The sequence below is a fragment of the Cryptomeria japonica genome, chromosome 5 (assembly GCF_030272615.1).
Source record: "Cryptomeria japonica chromosome 5, Sugi_1.0, whole genome shotgun sequence".
Lineage (NCBI taxonomy): Eukaryota > Viridiplantae > Streptophyta > Pinopsida > Cupressales > Cupressaceae > Cryptomeria > Cryptomeria japonica.
In genome coordinates this window covers 187,708,184-187,731,460 of record NC_081409.1, presented here as the reverse complement: position 1 = coordinate 187,731,460, position 23,277 = coordinate 187,708,184, and the positions used below count along the sequence as shown (strand labels likewise).

At 39.2% G+C, this 23,277-nt stretch overlaps 1 protein-coding gene across 4 annotated transcripts in view; it reads right to left on the bottom strand.

Moving 5' to 3' along the window:
• Positions 1–20,093, bottom strand: part of LOC131060886 (zinc finger CCCH domain-containing protein 28) — a 96,893-nt gene extending 76,800 nt beyond the window's left edge. For all 4 annotated transcript variants that reach the window (XM_057994310.2, XM_057994309.2, XM_057994312.2 and 1 more), the window contains exon 1: positions 19,543–20,093. In XM_057994310.2, coding sequence (XP_057850293.2) covers positions 19,543–19,817 — 275 coding nt within the window. In that variant the 5' untranslated portion in view covers positions 19,818–20,093. The remainder of the gene's footprint in view (positions 1–19,542) is intronic.
• Positions 20,094–23,277: the final 3,184 nt, after the last annotated feature.

Here is a 23,277-nt window from a genome sequence, read left to right as displayed (position 1 = left end):
TCTATCTGGTCCACATTTGACTCGAGATCCTCTGTGTCCCCTATCAGCTTCTCTTTTCCTTTATACTCAACTTGGCCAATCGGTTCTCCCTTTTGAAACAACTTATTAGCTATCTCTTCATTACTGAAATTTAACTTTGGTAAAATCACAATAAATTTTTTCTTTTGTCTTAGCTGTCGAGTCTGTCTGCGCCTTAAGATCCCCTTATATTGTTTTGCATTTACGAAAATCAGCCTTTCTTCAGTGTTTGTATACTTTGATGCATTTGCTTGACATGATCTTATTAACAAAGATCTCCAGAATTCTGTTAAACTATCTTGACTTAGAAGGTTTGACAACACTTTCAGTTGTAAATGAGACTCATTTGTCATTTTGTTGTTCATTATATATTCCATTATTCCCAAATGTTTTGGAAAAATGTTTGTATTTGGCCACTGTGAACCTTGTGTACTGCAATCCTGCCCTACCAAATCTCATCCCTGTGATCCTACTGCCTCTATGCCTGTCAAATCTAGATTTCCCTTCATTTTGCCTTGTTTTATTTTAATGTGGTAAAATATTGTGTGGGTTTGGAGTTTTATGCAGGTTTAACCATTTTTGCCTCCATTTGCCAAAGAACAAACAAAGTAAAGTTAAAAGAATTCAAAGAATGCATACAAAGGTGGAGAAAAGGCACCCATGAAATTTTTGTGGGATCCACTGACTGTAGGGCCCTTCCCTATCCAGTTGTCTGCCACTGCTTACGGTGCCTGTCTACCTGCTTCACGGTGCCCTGCCTTCTCACGGTGTATTCACGGTCCCTGTCTGCTCACGGCGCCTGCCTACCTGTATATTATTGTGTAATGATTGTGGGATCCACTGACTGTAGGGCCCTTCCCTATCCGGTTGTTTGCCACTATTTACGGTGCCTGTCTGCCTGCTTCACAATGCCCTACCTTCTTGGGATCCACGGTGTGATGGATTTAGTTGCGACTACGTCTCCTGTAATTTTGCTTATTTCTAACATTACAACACAGGAAAGAAAACACAACAATATAGAGCTCTACGAAACTGCTCTTGAAATTCAAAAATTGACTAAATTTAGTAGAACTCGACTTCTCACAAGCTCAATAAGGAGGAGAACAGGAAACAAAATAAGCAACAACCAACAGATGGCACAACAAATTTAAAAATATATATATTTATATTTCAAGATATATTGGATTACATCAATTATACAGGAGACATATCAATTATTACAGTGAATAAAGATCATTAGGACAATCGAAAATTGCTAGAACAATCCAAGGGTTTGATCTATACAGAGAACTTCGAGAATGTAGTAGCAGACTTATCTCAAAGTCAGTTCTAAGTGTGAAAGGCAGAGTTAAAAGATAAGATGACAGCCCATAGAACGTGATTGAGAAAGGCCAGCCCTGTGTTGCATGGATGAAGGTATGACAGTCCAAAAAGAGACATTCATGCCTTTCTAAACCAAGAAGAGGACACAAGAAGGACAAGGGTTTTGAGAATTGACCCTACATGGAAGGGTAATGAGAAGTGACAGTCCTATGACTAAGATAAGAAGCAAGTTAGATGACCCCAAAGGATGGATCTAGTCCTGGTTGGATGTTCCTGCCTCTTGTGGGCCAAGTGATGAATTGATTACCCCAAGGGATGGATCTAAACCTGGTTGAACATTCCTGCCTCTTGTGGGCCAAGTGATGAATTGATTACCCAAAGAGATGGATCTAGTCCTAGTTGGACATAACTACCTCTTGTGGGCCAAGTGATGAATTGATTACCCCAAGAGATGGATCTGATCCTAGTTGGACATAACTACCTCTTGTGGGCCATGTGATGAATTGATTACCCCAAGGGATGGATCTGGTCCTAGTTGGACATTCCTGCCTCTTGTGGGTCAAGCTAAGTTGCTAGTCCCAATTCGAAATTGGATTCTGGTTCAAGATTCAGGTTCACAAATTAGTTCTTTTTTTATGATTGAAAGCGGGAAAGAGACAACCCGGTGTCGTTCGTGCTTGAATGAAAGTGTTTGCTCGAAAGGAAGTGTTTGCTCGTCATTCAGTGCATTGTCGAAAGCAAGATCATCAGCTGCTTCACGGGGTCGCCATTGGTGATGTACCATTCCACGGGCATTAACAATATGTTGATCCTCTCCTGCAAGCTCTTCTTTGAATAAGTTTAGCACCCCTTCAAATAACTCAACCTTCTCTACTTTCACAATAACATCTTGCTCATCTCTATGCATAAACCACACATCTTCATGAAGTTCCATGAGCATATCTCCAAAAATTAAGGACTCCTTGATAAATTGTGCTTCAAAAATTTCCTCTAGTGATTGATCAAATGTTGACATTGATGGAAACACCAACTCAAAGTGTCTTTCACTTTCTAGTTCGATTTGTCCACCTTCAGGGATGCTTGAAAGTTCTTCCTTAAGGATGACTTAACATTCTTCATTTGATTCTCCTTCTTGGGGTAAGGATGAGTGCTCGCCAAGGATTTCATCCTCTTGAATAGTATAACGCTCTATTCCTTGTTCTTGTAATAGTGAAACTTCAAATGTGTGATGATCCCTCAAGTCATCTGTGCCTCTTGCATCATTTTCTTTCTTTGTCTCCTGATGATCCTCACCAGTATCCATGTTTTGTAGAGCTTCATGCCTTGTTGTCTTCAAGATTTCACCTTCACTAACTAGCATCTTGGTGGCTTGGACGTCCTCCACTATATCTTCATCTTCTTTGGACACAAAGTTATCTTCAATTGTGATGCCTTGATTACTTATCTCATTGGTACTATTCTCTTGCAATTCATCCCAAAATGTTTCAACAGGTTGAAGTTGATGATGAATCACATCACTCACCATAACTTGTTTGTCTTGAAAAAATTTTGACAGTGATTCCATTTGTGCCTCTTCCATTAGATCTTTCAGCGCCCCCTCAAATAGTATGATGGTGATGATGTCTTTGAGCGCCCCCTCAAATTGTTCTTCATACTCGGGCTCACTTATGATGACTTGCAATTCTTTGTTCAATACCTCCATATGATTATTCTCGTCCTTCAAGTTTGTTACTTGAAATTTCTTGTATCTCATTCTCAATAATCTCCTTTTGTAGTAGGAATGAAAATTCTTCAAGAAATGAATCTTCTTCTTTGATTGTTTGCTCAACACTTTGATCATCACTTGCCACTACTTGAGCATTCTCAATTGTTTCTTCAACTTTCATTCCATTGTACTCTCCTTCAGGTGCAAGGCATGGTGAGCTATCCATTGCAATACATTGATCATCAAATGAACTTGTGGCATCAACTTGTAACTGGCTCTTTTCATTGTCTGGTGATGTAGCAACGTCTTGTTCATATGTTCTTCTAAATTCGGTTGCAAGATACGCACTCCACGATCTATTCGCGATACAATCTTCTTCGGATAAGGCTGGCATTCCAAACTGATATCTGACTTGGTTGATAGCCATTTTGCACAATGAGCAAGTAAATTCGGAGTGGGATGCATTGTGAATTCTACACCACAATGGTAGCAATATGTTTTCTAAATGCATTTCAACCTTCAAGACAAATTGACTTTCAATCATACACAAGAAACTTGAAAGATGATCTTTTCTCTCTGGGACACTGAAATTGCCTTCTTCTGCTTCTGGCTTAGGAACGTCCCAAAACAAGATCTTTCCTTGCGCTATTGATTCCATCCTTGATAGGTATGTCAAGCAATGCATCTCATCATGTTCATTTGTCTCATGGATCCTACATTGCCCTGGCCTTGCAAACTCGGACAAACGGCGTGGGTATAGTTATGTATTCAATCTCCACCAAAGTTGAGGAATATCAAATTGTTGCTCATCATGAAACTGTCGTTGCCCTTCCATTCAGAAATTGAATTTTCTGATTTTTCTTACTTTTTTTGGATTTTGAATATTTTCACTTTTTTTGGATTTTTGGAATAAAGAGAGATCTAAGGAATCTCAAATGTAGCTTTGAAAGTTCGATTGGTTCCAACAACATGAACTACTTCTTTCTTTTGCAAGTCCAACTAACGACCCAGCGATCACCTCCTTTCTTTATACAACTTCTTGTTGAGCGCTGAGGATGGCTCTCTACTGATTTTCCTAGGATTCAAGAGTTCGCATTCGCTATCGTGCCCTCCTAATTATGTTGAGCATGAGAGGAGGGTAAAAAGCTCTAGATAACTCCTCTAAATATGAATTGATATGATCTAGAGTTCAATTGTTCAAGAATTCTTCGCGATCAGCTCCTCCCTCTAGCGCCAATTCTATTGATGTGTCTTTTATGCACATGAGAACACAGAATAAAATACCAAGGTATCTTATCCTCTCGTGAACAAAGTTTCTCAAAATGTTGAAGATTCGTTTAAGGATCACTTGAGACAACTCCAAGGTTCTTGTATGTCAAGTCATGACGTGTGGATAAGCACAGTTGATTGATGTGATTGCTGGTATCACAAGGGGACTTACGTTTGAATGCATGAATGCTTGATTTGCTGGAACTTAGATCATCTAATGTTGCGATCTTGTGATGCTTCTTATCCTAGACTAACTTGAATTGAAAAAAAAGGGTTAAAGATGAAGGGTTGAGAAAGCCTATTCTAAGACCTAGAATGTAAGAAGATAGTTGAATGGTCAGATGGAATCCTACTGGGCGAAGTCTCACCATCAACTTGAACAATTTGACACAAGCTCAGTGCAATCTTCTAAGGGCATTCCAAAGATGTTCGAATCAATACCATCAAACATTGATCACCATTCAAGTTAATGCATAAGCAATGAATGTAGAACGATTTGAAGTTAAGCTCATATCATTCCAGTTGACCACGCAAGGCACACTTACAGTCAGCAAGAGGCTAGTGATATGGACTAACGGATTCCACGCAAATGCATTCAAAAAATTCCTCCATTTGATCTAATTATTTACCATCTAACATGAAGATCCAACAAGAAACCATGCACGTTGTAAAGAAACAACACACTTAACCATAACTTGAATGAAAATGGAGTTCATTTACAACTTAGGCAGCAATTTTTGCCTTCTCCTCCTACTCTATTCTAATTCTTCTATTTTCTCTCTATTCACTATCTATTCCCTATTAACTATTCTACTCACTATTAACTATTCAAAACTGCTATTAACCTTTACAAATGAAGAGTTTGATCTTTATATAGAGAGCTCGTTTACAATGAACGGCTAGGATTGATTCTCCATCAATGGCCAAGATAATTAGGGTTTGTTACAGCAACTCTCCTTAGCCAATGAGAAAATTACATTCAATGAGCATGGACCAATAGATATCAAGGGTAGGTATTGTTATCACAAAAGCTTGCACCCTTGCTGAGCTATCAACTTAGCAACCTTGTGAAACATGGAAACAACCCCGAGGTGTGGGACGTTGGGCAAGGGGGTTGAATCTTCGGAGAAGGCCGGCTTCCTTCTCTATCTAGGTGCAGGTGTTGAACCAACTCAACACTTCAAAACTAACTCCTAAACCTATCCTAACAATCTGCAGAGGAAAAGGGAAGAGAGAAATTGCTTGAAACAAAGGGAGGTGATGCACCAAGAAGAGATTGTTCCTCTCCCTACCTAAATGACACAAGTAATTAGCTGAAACACCCTGAAGGTGCACAACTTTTCAGTTGTATGAGTGACCCCAATGCATATATGAAGGTTAGAATTCACTGAATGCCAAGAGGGGAGAAGGATTCCCACAAGTCACACTCAGAAAAACTAGTTAACACAACATATATGAAGAGAAAAAACCACAAGACATACACCTATGATGGAGGTAAGAAAGCATACACAGCATACATAAGTTGAAAAGAGGCAAGAATGGTGATTTTCAATTAATCATAAGGCCAAAAGCCAATCTTACAGTTGCAGAAATGCAAAATTTACAAGTCTTCAAGGGAAGAGAAGAGCACAAGAAAGCTCAAGGCAGCAGGAAGAGAACCCTTTACAATGAGGCTTAAAAGCCATTATATAGAAAAATGGGTTACAATGGTGATCATGACCACTGCATGTCAGTCTGGAAGTGCATGCACTTGACTTGTACATGCAAGCAACCTAGCCATACCTCCAAAGGCAATTATGAAGAAGATAGATTGACTGACCTTCCAAAGTCAGACATGACATAAGTCACCAAGCATGGCCTCGTACCTCCCTTGATGGAAATACTGCCAAAAACATTAAATGCACCCCTATGGCTCCACAAAAAAAAGTGCATAAGTCACCAAACTATCAGAGCATTTAAAGCCTTGAGTGTCGATCACGCCATCCGGAAGTGTTGCAAGTCGGAAGCAAGATTAGAAGACTTCGGAGACCAGGGTCACCGTAGTTGGGGAACTTCGGGGACCGGGGTCTCCATAGTTGGAAAAGGAACTTGGAAACCTGGGGGTTCCGGAGTTCCGGGGTTGAAGACTAAGGAACTTCGGAACCTGGGGGTTCCGGAGTTCCGGGGTAGAAGACTTAGGAACTTGGGGAACTTCGAAGATCGGGGTCTCCGTAGTTGGGGAACTTCGGGGACCGGGGTCTCCGTAGTTGGACAAGGAACTTGGGAACCTGGGGGTTCCGGAGTTCCGGGGTTGAAGACTAAGGAACTTCGGAACTTGGGGGTTTCGGAGTTCCGGGATAGAAGACTTAGGAACTTGGGGAACTTCGGAGATCAGGGTCTCCGTAGTTGGGGAACTTCGGGGACTGGGGTCTCCGTAGTTGGGGAACTTCGGAGGCCGAGGTCTCCGTAGTTGGACAAGGAACTTTGGAACCTGGGGGTTCCGGAGTTCCGGGGTTGAAGACTAAGGAACTACGGAACCTGGGGATTCCGGAGTTCCCAGGTTCCGGAGTTCCGGGGTAGAAGACTTAGGAACTTGGGGAACTTTGGGGACCGGGGTCTCCGTAGTTGGGGAACTTCGGAGACCGAGGTCTCCGTAGTTGGACAAGGAACTTCGGAACCTGGGGGTTCCGGAGTTCCAGGGAAGAGAAAGAGAGGGCCAAGGAACTTCCGAAAAGGGAACACTTCAAACCATGATTTCACTGCTTTTCTCCTTGATCAACTGGGCGGCACTGGTCCATGGAACATATCTCTGATCGGTTCTCACTGATGGACCAAGGGTGTCATAAAATGACAATAGGTACATCGGAGTTTGTGCATCCATGGGTGAGCTTGGCTCATTGAATCAAGACGCATTGATGTGGACCTCTCTGATTGGTGGAGTAGCGACTGGGATGCCACCTCAATCTTGCACTTTGTAGACTTGATTTGATTCATCACCATGAAGGGATGTTGAGAGATATCTCTTGATACTCAACGTTATCCAGTTTGTTTAAAGTGATGATGATGATGAGAAGCAAACTTTGATTAACTCTTCTGAAACTATCTGCTTCTTCAATCATGTTCGATGTAGGTCTTGTGATGACTTTGGTTGACTTTCTCTTGCTCATGATGTACTTTGAGTGGATGATGCACTTGGTTGAATTTAGCTCTTCAATGTACTGAATTTGATTCTTGGATTCCTGAAGGGAATTCAAGATTGTCAAACATTCTTCCATCATGTGGGTTATCTTTTCTTCATGCTCTAGTGCCTTGAGGTAGTTGAGTGGATTCTTCCTTGCATTCCTTTTATCTCCTCATGTCGTCATGATGTGGTGGGAATCTTTTGAGATCTTCCCTTCCTTGATGTTCTTGTGTTTGTTGATGAAGCTTCTTCAAGAGGTCTTCCTTGTATCTTAACCTTGATGCTGAAATTCTCTCCTTAAGATCCTTGTTCCGATCTTCCTTCAACCTGTCCCATTTGATCTCTTTCCTTACCTTCTGCAAAATGAACAATTGAACATCAAACACACATGATATACAGCTTGATCTAATCTTCGATTTTTGATGATTTCTTTCTAAATGCAATCAATGAATTCACTATGTAGAAGGTAATTTGAATGTCCTAGGACAAATTTGGGCTGTCTCAAGATGAATTCGCTAGTTGATAAGCTTGCTGGCTGAGCAAATTTGCTTCTCCTTGATACTCAAATGATGAATTTCGCCTTTTCAAAAGATCAGACCTGCATCTCTAATATTGAAATTCATCCTTATGTTGATGAAGTTCGTTGTTGCTTGATGAAGTTCACCAATATTCTGATGGAATTCGCTGACCTGTTGCTGATGGAGAAAAGAAAATGTTTTGAATTGGTGATTAAAATGATTAATTTACCTTCCTTATATATGTGCTTAGGGCAAAGGATGTGTCTTTTGGGTATAAGGCCAACTTGTTTTGACAAAAATAACAAATTGTTTCCTTAATGCTGGCCGACTTAATACATTGAAACTCTCCCTTTTAGATATTCGAATTTTAAATAGAATTTTGGCGCCAAAAAGCTTGCCTTTAGGTAATTCGCTTTGGGACCTTGGCAAGGTACATGAAACGATAAGAATTCGATCTTGTACCTTTGCAAGTTATGTCACCTTGATCAAAAAATTCTGTCCTCTCTAAGGTACATCAATTCAAAATTCACTTTGTGATCTCTCTAAGGTACATCAAAATTCGTTATGTGACCTCTCTAAGGTACATCAATTCAAAATTCGCCTTAGGACCTTTGGGAGGGTACACGACCTTGGTCAAAAAAAATTCGCTGTCCTTCGGAAGGTACATGACTTACTAGGAAAGTTTGATCTCAAATCTTAACAAGGTACAAGCTTGAACAAATTCGCTCTAAAACCTCCAATACTTCAAAATTCACTTTCGATCTTCACTTGGATAAATTCACTCTTGATCCCTTGCAAGGTACGCATCTAGGCAAAAAATCGCTTTGGACCCTTAGGAAGGTACATGTCCTTGTGAAGAAATTCGCTCTATGTCCTTTGCAAGGTACATGACTTGGCGATGAAATTCGCTCTAGGACCTTACCAAGGTACATCAATATTTCGCTCTAGATCCTTCGGAAGGTACATGGCTTCAAAATCTTCTTTCACTTGGTTGGTTTTGACCTTAAGTTTTCCAATCTTTCTACATGAAAGCCTCATCAATTTGACCTTTGAGAGCACCTATGGAGGAAATTTAATTGGACTCTTGAGTTAGGTACATGATTTCAAAATTTCGTTCTCAAGTCTCTGCAAGGTACACAATTTGAAAAGATCACTCTCCAGCTTGAGTGAGGTACGGGGTCAAGGTACTTAGGCAAATCTCACTCTAGTGAGGGAGCAAGGTACATGATCTCTCCAAATTAGCTCTTGACCCTTGGCAAGGTACGAGAGCTAAATGCAAAAAATTCGCCCCGAGTCCTTAGAGAGGTACAGGGTCTCATGTCCTTAGCAAGGTACGGGGTCTCAAACAAAAAATTTTAACTCAATTCCCCAACTTTCATTTACTCTATTGGATAATACCCCAAATCTTTAAGTCTTCTCACATAAAACATGCTAGCTTTTATCCTTCAAGAAGGCTCAAGGAGAAATTTGCTCCAATCTTGAGGTAAAGGACGGGGTCTAAGGCAAGTTTGCTCCAGCAAGGTACAAGGCCTAAATGAAATTCAAGGAGGACACCATTCAAACAACCAAGGCTTGTTCTTGCAACTAGAAATATGATCAGATAACACAAGAAACCTAGGCATGATACAAAGGAATCCTTCTATCTAACTATCATGCTCAACTCACTTGACTTTCTTAGTTCCTCATTTCAATCATAACCCTGCAAACAAGAGACAAGTCATTGATTCCAAAAGCCTCGACAATCGACTGTCTTCACTCCAACCTCGAGACCACCCTGACTTGATGAACCCTCTAGCTACTTGAGAAACTCTATCCCTTCAATGCAAAGATTAATAGCAAAGACTCTAACACAACCTAGGACTAAGCAAAAAGGACTAATCCTACAAAGCGAAAAGTGGGGGTCCCCATTTGCAATGGGGCGATGTGTGAATACCTCATAACAATTACCATTGTAGACAATGCCTCTTTAACCTTCACAAGACATCTCAAAACAATAGTGTTGGAGGCAAAACGGGTCTCAGCAACCAATTTCAAAATCAAAACAATAATAAATTAAAAACTCAAAAAGTTTACTAAATAGTAAAAGACTAAACTAAAGTTTAAAACATATTTAAATTTTAAATAATTTAACTTACCTTCAAGAGCTCCAATCTCGAGAATTGTCTAAATATGGCTTGCGACATATGGTGGTTCGTGATGAACATTTGGATCTCCTGAGCATCACCATACATTTGTTTGATCCACTCAACATTATTGCCAATTTTTTGCAGCATTAGCTTGAGTGAGTGAACAGCACAAGGTGTCCAAAAAATGTGTTTATAGCGCTCCTCAACCAATAACCCGGTAGCCCTAAAATTTTTGAATTATCTGTTATCCCCTGAACAACATTTTGAGGGCCAACTTGCTCAATGGCTTGGAAAAGAATGTTTGTAATGAATGGATCGTCCTTCGATTGCCCTCCACAATCCACTGCTTTCAAAAACATTGCACCTCTCGTGGACACTACAAGAACATTGACCAAAGGGTGATTTCTTGCATCTAATACTATGGACACACTTCAAGGAATCCTCTACATGTTTCACCTCTTTGTCCTATAAAGTGGTGTGCACCTTCTCATAACCTGGGCCCTTAAACCCCCTTGAAGCCTCATTAATTGATCTCACCATTTTTTGCCAATACGGTGAGCGAACAACATTAAATGCCAATCCATTTGCATAGATGCATCTACCTATGTCTTGCTCGGCAATGTACCTAGCCTCATTGTGAAATGACATTTCCAAGGGCCCCTTTGCTCTTTTATTTGTTACAAGTTCTTCAGGAAGATGCAAGAATGGATTGCCCTCTATGGATTGTTCATTGAAAATTGAAGCCATAGAGGCCTTTGTTGCATTTTTACTTCTAGAATTTTCCAAAGTATTAGCAATTGCATTCCCTGCTGCTTCATTTGCTTGTCTTTGCTCTTCAATATATTTTAGAACAGTAGAGTTTGCAAGAAAGGTTTTAGGTGAGGGCTCCCTTGGAACTCTTGGCTTGACTAGACAAAACTTGATGTCACTCTACTATAAGAGCTTGTATATCCCTCTTTGCAATGGCTGAAAATCCAAATGAAACTGAAATATCCTAGACTCCGATATTGCTTCAAATCAGATATGGGTTTTCGTTTTTGCTCATATTTTGTTTCATCATAATATAATATTGTGACATGCAAACATATAAATTGAACATGCAAGATTAACAAAACAGATTTTCAAGGAAATCAATCAATGTAATACAGAGAATCTAAATAAGCCAATGGTATTCTTTGATATAGAAAAGTATTACCGTTTACAAACACATGCTGCTGTTACAAATCAAAAGATGCCTAATGCCATCAAGTAACACGTACTCGAAATGCCTCCATACATAAAATAACAAACCCTCTGAAAATCTGCAAGATAGATCATCGAATCTCCATGAAAACTGGTCAATGATGTGCAACTGTGAATCCTGAGATGAATTCACCAAGTGGGCTGATCTAGGTTTTCATCCAAACAGCCAAAACCTCCAAGGTTTCCATCCTAGGGTTTACTGAACCTGCAAGCTAAGCTCTCAAGCTCTCAAGGAAAAGTTTCTTTCAAAATAACAAGTCAAGAATGATTCCTCATTGCACTTTTTTCTCCTTTTATAATACTTTTCCTTTTCGAAAGTAATACTTTATTTTATATCTCTTTTAATTTACTTTTCCCCTTGAAAGTGACTTTACTTTATAATTTGTGATTGACATTATTATAAAGTCACTTTATATAATAAAGTATGTCCAGCTGCTAATTAATTAAATTTAAATAATCCCATAGGACTTAGGACTATTTAACATTTAATTAATTAATTATCACTCAAAGAAAAAGGGGACATTAGAGTCCTCCCACCCCAAAATTGCTTGTCCTCAAGCAATCACATGTATCAAATCTGCATTAAGCTCAAATGTTCTAGCCAATACCTGGATCCCAAATTAATCTAGGACCTTTGCATGGTCTCACATGAAGTATACAATGCTGCAACATAGATGTGAAGAGAATCTTGAAGACTCTAACTCTCAAAAGAACAATGATCCTCTTCATGTAATCAGCAAATTTACCAAAGTTCTCCTTTGCTCCACCATGTTTATGCTGCTCTACTCTGATATAAACTGAAAAATCCTTGTAGAGACTCTCTGTAGACACCACGGAAGCATGTGAATCATGAAAAACATTGTGTGACAAACCGCTGTCCAAAAGAAACCGGCTGTTCCATTCACCCTTAAACCAAGAGTGGGGTGAATGAACATCATCATATAGGCTGCAAATGAAGGGATAAATGTCCCTCATCAAATCTCCATCAAAGTATCACTCTAGGACTGATGGGTCTCATGAAAATCTGAAAGGTATCCATCATGTGTGCAAAATCAGACATGTATATCCTCTCCATATTGCTGGTGCAAAAGGCAACAACACTGCTGGAACGAAAAATCAGACCTAGAATCATCTTGGGAATGCTTCCACTATCACCAACAAACAAGGATCCATTACCATTTGATCCCCTCGGGAAGAAGTCACATGTTCTCCTAGCTGCCTTAGCTATCATAAAATTGATCCATACCTGCACCTCCTTAGCTGTTATGTTTTTTGCCTCCAACCAACTCCATGGTGAAGTATCCATGACAAACCAAACATTATCAAATTGTAGGATCTTCTTGTTAGGCAATCTCTTAGTCTTTATAATCAGCTCTCTAAGACAATATGCCTCATCTAATCTTGACAAGTATTCCTCCAATGTAATCATGTGTACAAAACAAGGAATATCAAAATTACTAAGCGCGGTCATACCTTGCAAGTAGCTTAAATCTGCGAGCTCCTTCTTATGCACATCATTGTTGATTGATCCAAAAGTTGTAGCACCTATCTCATGACTGAAATTTGCATCTTCATGTGAAAGTTGCCCCATAGGTGTGCCTGCCTTAGAGAATTGTTTTTCTGATTTGTATTCAAAGTCATGCCTCTCAAAATCAGCTACCTCCTTGACCTCTTCTTCACAAAATTCCTCTTTTGAAGCGTTATGTCCCACCCAAGAGTCATGATGGTGCTGAAACATAGGTGGATTCCTTGAGTTCTTCGTGATGGGTTAGGTCTTTCCAATCTGAAATAATGTTCTTTTCCACAAACTCTTCCACATATTCTTCCTCAACCATAGATTGATCATTCAAATCATGCTGTGCTAGAAGTCTTTGATCCACAAAACCTTCATATGTATGAACAATATCTCTTTCAAAATTGCTTAAATATGAATTTGTACCCATGGCTACTATTTTGTCATCCTTATTAGTCACAACATCCACATTTGTAGATGCATGTTCAAGTACCGGTTCATGAAAAATTAATGCACCGATGTTATTATGCATAACCAAATCAGAATTAACTTCCTCCCTTTCAGCAACATTACCATAGTTGCCACAAGTCTCATGTGCCTCTTTTTCAAATGAATTTTCAGCATTGGAATGATCTATATGCTCATCTTTAGTGACTTCAATGTGTTCATCGTAGTTATGCCTCTTCTCCATCTTCTTAGCTTTTTTCAAAAGCAATTTCTCTAACAATAATAAGATATCTAATTGATATTTTTGAAATGCTTGAAAGAAGTCATTCATACCATTCATAAGCTCGTCCATATGTCGATCATTTCTTTGTGGACATATACTATCCCTTCTATCCTTCCTTGATGAACTTGTAATGCCTTTATCCATTGTTGTAACCTTTTTTACACCTGTTGTATGTGACATTGATTTTGGAAAGAAAGTAAGTGGCAATCTTCCATCTATAATTCTACCCATAGATGGAACACTCGCAGAGTACTCGGCAAGTTTCAAAAACTCACCGAGTTTTTGAGCTCTGCGAGTTTTTACGACTTTAACTCACAGCAAAAACTCGGCGAGTTTCTTTTAAAAACTCGGCTAGACTAAAAAAAGAGGCCCAAACATGTCAAAAAATTATCAATTTTTGTTTTTTCAGGTCAGTTTCATTCTCTTCATCAGAATATACACATAAAATATAACATTTTAGTATAAGTGGCATTTCAATATGTCTTTTTCCTTTCTTATACTTTATAACACTCGACGCCTTTATAAAATAATAAAAGTATTTTTGGCCTCGCGGGGCGCTGCCCCTCGACCCCGCCCTATATCACAACAGGGAGCACGCAAGGGGCGCTGCCCCCAAACCCCTATCAAAAAATATAGGGGGAAACTGCGCTAATGGAAGTAGGGAAAATTTAGCCTCCGAGTCTGATTAGGCTCCATATAACAACATAATTAGCATTGAAGAAATCTTGGTATTATACATTTTAGAGTTGAAAGTTTGAAACTATGAGTATGAATGATGAAATTTCAAATATTGCGCGTTTGTAGATCTCCATCAAGATCTAGACCTATCTCTCTACCCCTCTTTTTCTCACCCTCAGACACCAGTGAGGGGTGCTACTTTCAACCTAATTTTAATTTGCAGATGCTTGGTGGCAAAGTTGGGGTGGAAATACCCCAAATCTCAAAAAATTTGCCCTCAGAATCTTATGTCAACCTTGTAGTTCATCCAGTTGTGAGCACAATTAGAGCTTGTTTGAAGCCATCGACACGAAGAAGAGGAGCAAGCTAGCTCAAAAACACCTCAATGACCTTGTCTTTGGGCAATATAATCTTTGATTGCACGTAAGGAAGGTAGAGGAAGTAGCAGGTGGTCCACTTGACTTGGATGATATAGATCCTTACAGTGATTGGACATCACAAGAGCAGCCTCCATTGTTTTCTGAGGATGACAACACTGATTTGGAGAGGCAAGCTATGGAGGAGGAGGGGGTGGATTTGGTTTCACGCTGGATGACATTGAGGGGGAAGAGGATGAGGATGAGGAGTCATTGTCAGTGCCACAAGCAGGTGGAGACATAGCTTCATCCAGGATGGAGGATGAGCCAGCCATACCGAGCGAGGAGACACAATCACGCCCACTGCAGACTTCTAGGACTAGACCCTCTAGTTTTACCTCTCCCCTAGTTTTAGCTCGAGCTAGGAAGAGGAAGTTGTAATTGTAATTTGTAATGATGTATTTACTTTTGGTTTTACAAAAACTATTTACTATTTTGCTTCAAGCCATCAACATTCCTCATGAGGATGCGATTTTGTAGACAATTTGCATTTAAATATATCTAGAATCAGCTTGTTTCTTTTGAGTTATCATTTATTGACTCATTGGATGCATCTTCTCATTAAATTTTGCAAAAAAAAAAAAGCATTTTTTATTAAAATTAAGCATGTTTTTACGTTGCCGAGTTTTTCACCGAGTTTTCCCGAGTTTTTTTCTCAAGGGCTTGGTGAGTCGAGCCGAGTCGCGAGTAGTCCAACTATGATTCTACCCATTGTTGTGACCTTTATAAACTTGTTGTATGTGGCTGAAACAACTAATTTCAAACTGACATGCAACTATAAATTCTGACATGCAACTGATTAGAAGCAACATGCAACCATAAATTTTGACATGCAACCATCTGGGTATCCACCAAATTGACATGCAATGCAAATCCACTAACTAGGACTGCTTGGAAATAACATGCAATGGTAAACCTCTTCATAAACTACTCCTAAACTGACATGCAATCATCTGGGTATTCACCAAATTGCCATGCAATAACATCCAACACACATGCAACTGCAAAATCTGACATGCGCTGCTGAAACCCTAACAGGCTGGCAAGATCACCGGCTCTGATACCACTGAAATATCCTAGACTCCGATATTGCTTCAAATCTGATATGGGTTTTCGTTTTTGCTCATATTTTGTTTCATCATAATATAATATTGTGACATGCAAACATATAAATTGAACATGCAAGATCAACAATACAAATTTTGAAGGACATCAATCAATGTAATACAGAGAATCTAAATAAGCCAATGGTATTCTTTGATATAGAAAAGTCTTACCGTTTACAAACACATGCTGCTGTTACAAATCAAAAGATGCCTAATGCCATCAAGTAACACGTACTCGAAATGCCTCCATACATAAAATAACAAACCCTCTGAAAATCTGCAAGATAGATCATCGAATCTCCATGAAAACTGGTCAATGATGTGCAACTGTGAATCCTGAGATGAATTCACCAAGTGGGCTGATCTAGGTTTTCGTCCAAACAGCCAAAACCTCCAGGGTTTCCGTCCTAGGGTTTACTGAACCTGCAAGCTAAGCTCTCAAGCTCTCAAGGAAAAGTTTCTTTCAAAATAACAAATCAAGAATGAATCCTCATTGCACTTTTTTCTCCTTTTATAATACTTTTCCTTTTCGAAAGTGATACTTTATTTTATTTCTCTTTTAATTTACTTTTCCCCTCAAAAGTGACTTTACTTTATAATTTGTCATTGACATTATTATAAAGTCACTTTATAAAATAAAGTATGTCCAGCTGCTAATTAATTAAATTTTAATTAATCCCATAGGACTTAGGACTATTTAACATTTAATTAATAAATTATCACTCAAAGAAAAAAGGGACATTACAGAACCTCCTCCACCTGATAGTTGCTGACCCATTTCCACATATTTCTATAGTGGAAAGCCTAGGTCTGTTTTGAACCGGGAGTTCCCAGTGCTGAAGGCACTTGCCATTCTATGAATGTTGAATCTATAAACATTAAACAACATACAAAGCCACAAACCAAAATGAAAAAATAAAATAAAAGTAAAACTAGAGAAATCATTTCATTTTGTAAAACAAATGCAAAGAAAAAATTTTAAAAAACAAACAAAATTAACAAAAACCTACCTCTTTTGTTGAAATCTTCCTCTTCAATGTCTTTGAGTCGTTCTCGACACTTGCAACCACGTAGGAATAGCTCACAAACCAGCTTAGAGCATGCAACAATCACCCTTCAACACTCCTTCAGCTATGGCAAGCAAACAAGAAAGTTTAGAAATGAGCCAAGAAGTTTTCTTTTTCATTCACAAATGCACAAATGAGATAGGTTTTACCTTTTTAATGGTCTAATTTAGGGTTGGCGGGTCGAATTATCCAAAATAGGCAAAAAAAAAACTTTAAAAATATTTTTAAAACACCCAAATTCTCTTCAGGTTCTGCCGTTGGCATCAAAACTCACCCAAAATGCGTCAAGATTTTGCTTGGGTCCTGCTGAGCGAACCCACAGGGCAAAAAGCGAACCCTGGGCAAATTTCTAGCGAATTTCCAACGGACTAGAATTCACAACGAATCTAACCCGAACCCAAAGATTTCTCAAAAGAATCTGGCAACTTAGGAGCCAAGTGAAGAATTGATTACCCCAATGGATGGATCTCATCCTCGTTGGACATTCCTACCTCTTGTGGGCCAAGTGATGAAATGATTACCCCAAGGGATGGATCTGGTCCTAGTTGGACGTTCTTGCCTCTTATGGGCCAAGTGATGAATTGATTACCCCAATGGGTGGATCCAGTCTTGGTTGGATATTCTTGCCTCTTGTGGGCCAAGTGATGAATTGATTTCCCAAAGGGATGGATCTGGTCTTGGTTGGATGTTCCTGCCTCTTGTGGGCCAAGGGGTGGAACTAGTAGTCAAAGTTGGTTGGATGTTCCTGCCTCTTGTGGGCCAAGGGGTGGAACTAGTCAAAGTTGGACATTCCTACCACTTGTGGGATGTAAGGCGAATGACCACGATATGGATGTGACGCGCTCTCAGGCTTAGGGGTGGGTTGGGCAGTTTATTGGCACCCTTTTGAGTTCCTATCAAACTAAGCAATGATTGCTTATAGGTTAATTAGCTAGTCATAATGTTTATTGTAACTGTTCACTATGTCTACATATATCCATATGTATGCTCTGTGTTTGGTCCATAACTGACGTGTTTCCAATATGTCTATCATCATGAGATTTCTATTTTTGGTTGGTCAAGAATATGAGAATAACTAGAGTGGACCAAAAGATACCAATTCATTGCATTTGACATCATAGATGTGTGCCATGTTTCTAATCCTCGTATTTGCAAAGATTGGGTTAAAATCCAACATTGCTTGAGGACAAACAATCTTGGGATGGGTGGATTGTCATATCCCTCCTAAAACTAGGGCATAATAAATAACAATCGCATCTTAAATAATTAAAAACCTGGGTGATTTAATAGATGTTAGGCCGGCCTAGTATTTATAATGTGCATTGACAAAAAAACTATTTATAGGAAGGCTGACCCAACTAATTAATATAGGCTATTTTTAAGAGGACCGACCCAATCTATTTATAGAGCAATTTTTAATAACAATAACCTATTTTATGGGGGCCAACCTAGATTATGTTTATTATGAATATTTGCTTAAATAAATTAAACATTTGCTAAGGCCAACAACCCCCTGAAGAGGACGCCTCTCTTGATGAAACCCCACCCCTTCGATGTGGTATAAAGGGAGATAAAATTTGGAAAGAACAGAACAGAGGGGAATATAATTATATTTAGAGCAGACAAAAAGAGGCAGACTGGGAGCAGATTTGGAGCAGATTTAAAGCAGAAATATCTGTGAATGAAGGGATTTAATTAAGTTAATAATAATCAATATTTTAGTTAGCAGTCACCGAGAGAGAGAGAGAGAGAGAGAGAGAGAGAGACGCCACCTTAGAAGGAGGAGATGTGACTATGAAAGAACGTGGCTCTTCCAAGGAAGAGGGTACATATTGGAGATCGAACCATCTAGGAGAATCAGCAAGGAAAGCCACCAAAAAGCAGTAGACTAATATATGTGATAACATCTTAAATTGTTGTGGGCAAATTACAAGGGAATCCAGAAAAGGGACATTACAAAAACTTGAATATTTTTTAGAATAATATATGCAATTTGTTTTTAATGATTGTTTTCTGATTTTTTTCTTTTTTTTACCAGACTTGGTGACTATTCGACGAGACTAACTTGCCTCATGACAGAGCAAGCATTCCCCAAATCTCAATATTATGTTCTAAACGTAAGCATCCTTCAGACACCTATCATCAGCAGACTTGAGAGATCACTCGGATAGGCATGAGGGTTTCACTGTTTGAAACCCATCATCAGCAAACGTTGGAGAAGGCCCAAGCCCATTATTTTGAGTCGGGATCAATGCATGGACTTACCGAAAGACAACCGCTCGACTTGTGAACTTTCAACCTCTTGATCTTTTAAACAGTTAACTATAGAAGAAGCTTCCTTCTGAAAGCAATGTCCATTTGTTGTCATGACGATGAAATTGCGCGCACAATGCGCAACATGGGTCCCAATATTGGGTTTCTCTAGAATATGCAATGTGTTCAAGAATTACAGACCACAGAAATTTGAAGTCTCTCACAGCTAATCTAATTTTGTCAAACAACTTGAAGAAACTGTTTAATCAACTTAAACTTCAGTTTTGCCATGCCGACTATAAAAAAATTCAAAATTTTCACTACCATACATTAAAAAAATATGTCAATTAGATTACAAAACAATAACTGCATTGTGCAGGAAAGGACAAATGTAAGGAAAGCAAAGATTTATATATACTCTTCAACTGCAACGGCGGGCGAAGGGTGGGCATATTTGCAGTCGAGAGGCGACCGTTTACAGCGGCCCTTGCTGAAATCCCTGCAAACATCAACGCTCAGGCTCTTTCCTCTTTTGAGGGAACTTTTTTCAGCGGGATCGTTGGAGAGCTTGGAATTTGGGGGAGCGGACGAGTTTCGAACTGGTGACGTAGAAGTGCCGCGAGGGCTACGACCTGTGCTCTCATCACTACTTGCACTTGACGCTGGGCTTCTGTCACGTTTCTCGCCAGCCATGCTATCCTCAATTCACCCACTCGCACAAGCACAGAGGGTTAGGAGGGTTTATAGTTTAAAGAGTCTTATGGGGTTTGGAGGATTTTACAGTTTACAATGTCTTGTGGTGTTTGCGCTCCATGAGATGCCTTCTATAAAGTTCTTTTAGGATCCCTCGCCATGATCGAAGCATACACCTGTAAAACACCTCTTATTAGAACAAAAATGTACTAGCATACGATGTGGATTGGGTTTAAGCATCGGACCCAACAATAGAATTGTAACGGGAAAATCGCATACCCAACTTTTCCCCTTCCTTTTTGGACTTACTTCTAAGTTATTTAATTTTAATATAATAATTAGTAATGAAATAAAATAAAATATTTTAGTGATATTTAGATTAAGCACATTATAGGATATTTCCATTTTTTTGATATTGGATTTTGATCCAAATATTAGTAGTTTTGTCAAATTTGTTCTTTTCAAACAAGTGTCACATAATGGCGAGTACTTGCCATCATAATATTATAATAAAATTATTTATTCTAATTTTTAATGTTTATAATTTTGAATCATTATTATATTAAAAGTATATTAATATAATTATATTTATGTAATATTAACTATAATTTTTACTTTTTTCTGGTCAGTAGCATAGTGATTTTATTGATAGTAATAATTTTCACAAGTATATATATGCATAATTAAAACAGTATCCTTTTGGCTCTATCAAAGCCAACCCCTATTAGTTACCCTATCTACCCAGTCTTTGTACACTGCAATTTATAGACAAAATTCTAAAAATTTCCATACATATCCCAAGGCCATACATCACAAACATTCCATATATATTCTAGCCTAACACAAAACAGACAATTTATCACAGTCTAGGCATTCAATCAAACAAAACACAAAAAAGAAAAGGACAGGTGCCAAACCATCCTCTACATACTTTGTCTTGCAACCAAAAACAAAGAGATCGACCCCAACCGTAAAGAGCATGCAAATCAATCCACCAAAAAAACCGCCACCTAAACCACCAGCCATTCACACTCTTTGTGGTCTCCTTCCCTGACACCCCCTTTCTTGTCTTCCGCCCCTAGCTCCTCCTTCTTCATTCACCGCCATCAAAGCACCACCACCAACTGCCTCCCTTTGTCACAACAAATTTTGTAGGGAGTCCCAGGCAATGAGTGCCTTGGCACGACACTCAGCACGATTAAACCCAGTTGGCCACCTCGTGAATGGAACTAATTCATGCAGCTCCGCCAAAACAGGGTCATTAAAACCCTCGCTCACATCAAAGCTCGCCCTCGGGACTGCCCATTCAAGCACAAAATTGAGTCCCACCGACCATTCATTTCCAATCATCGAACTCACAATCTAGAGGACATTAGCAGTAGTGTCCCCCAATTGCAGACCCCACATAACCACCATGGTCACAATGTCCATGTCGGTTCGGTACCAGTGCTTTGCATCCAAGAACACCTCCCCCAGCAGCATTTGCATCAATTGGATGACTTCATCATCCCCAACTTTGAGATTTGTTTCATCCTCTACATCATGACCATTCCAAATAAAGCAGCTTCGGGTTTGGAAGTTATAAGGGGGAAATTCACCTCCATTCTACTTCCACCACCCAAGATGGTTGCAGAGAAATAGGGAATGACACTGCCCACCCTTAACCCGCCACTTTATTGCTAGTTCCACTTGCCCTGTCCCATCAATCAAACATCTTCCTTGCACCTCATTAATGTCATTGTCATAGAAACAAGTGTCAGTGCACTTAATCATCAAAGGGAATTAAGTCAAGATCTTCAAACCGTACTTCCTTGATCTAGTCTCAGGTGGCTATTGAAGCGTTGAAAATGGGGAAAAAATTGGGCTTCTAAAAAATACAGCTAGAAGGAGATTCCTTGATTATTATTAATGTAATAAAAAAGGGTGAAATACATGCATGGAATTTGAATAAATATATAAATGTCGCGAAGCATTAATTAGAAACTTTTGAGGAATTTAAAGTTGGGCATGTGATGAGATCAAGGAACGACGTGGCGAACAGGTTGTCCAAATGGGTAGTGACTCTTAATGATGGGCCAAAAAGTACGATGGAAGATTTTTATAATCTTGAGCCCAATTTCTGAGTTGGAATAGTACGCCACTAATGAATAACGATGAACAAAAAATACCCTAACCGGTACTGAGAGGGGGGGGTGAATCCGTATAGACAAAAGCTTTCTTAACAACTTATCAAATCAAATCAATATCAACTAGTTGTCTTCATTACTGAACTTAACCATGGCAATATCGGTTAAACACAGAAAGACTCCAAACAACATATACTGATAAGTTTGAACACTTCAAATACATTCAATACTTGATAACAACTTTACCCATAAACATATGCATGTGGTATACTAGTAATACCATAACCTAATAGCTCTGCATGCATAACTATTAAAACACAGAATACTTAATCATCACATGAAAAATGCACAACTCATGACACACAGATTTTTCACGTGGAAACCCAAATGGGAAAAAACACGGTGGGGATGAATACCCACAGGCTTGTTTTGAAATCTTTTGAAGCTCACTCTGTTAGGAGCCTAGTTCGATTCAAGACTTTACAATAAGGTTCTGCTAGGAACCGATCCTATTAAAGATCACCCGGTTAAGGGATGGCTATATACCTTGTTAAAGGTTGAAACCTTGTTAGAGGTTACCTCGCTAGAGGATTTGAAGAACTCAGTGATCTTGAGTCACCCGGTTAAATGATTTACAATAAGGTTGTTAAAGCTACCCGATAAAGGGATTTTCCAACTATTGAAATGGTTAGAAGACAACAGGTAAAACTCTAATCTGATAACAGCACTACATGCCAAGGCAGATCCTTTTCGTTTCCTCTACTCTGCAATCACACTCTGCAGTTTTCCTCTTACTGGTCTGGTAAGTATCTCATCACTCGGATACATACACACAACATTTGCCAACAACTTACAACAACAAACATCATCGAACTTATAGACAACAGTTAGGGTGGTAGCATAAACCCTAAACACTAAGCATCTTGGGTTTACAATACAAGCGGTCCAATCCTGACCGTCCAAACACTTTGCATAGAGCAATACAATCTTAAACAGATCACAAGACAATCTACATCGTTCATTCTTCACCGCATATGGGAATCAGTAACCCATCATGCTTTCTTCTCATACCACTAAGAAGAATGTTCATTCTCGAGGTAGACATTTAATGCAATCAATCTCCACATGCCAGATCTTCAAGGAAATCCTTCACACGTACAAAACTGACGTGCCACCTCGATCCCATTCTTATTTCTTAGCTAATTCATCATAGAGTATCATTGGTTGCATCGCACGAGCTGGATTGCCAAACCAGAAACCCTAGAGCTGAGATTACCAACCAGTAGTCACACTTAGTGAAACCCCGACACTGGTTCACAACATCTCTTCATACT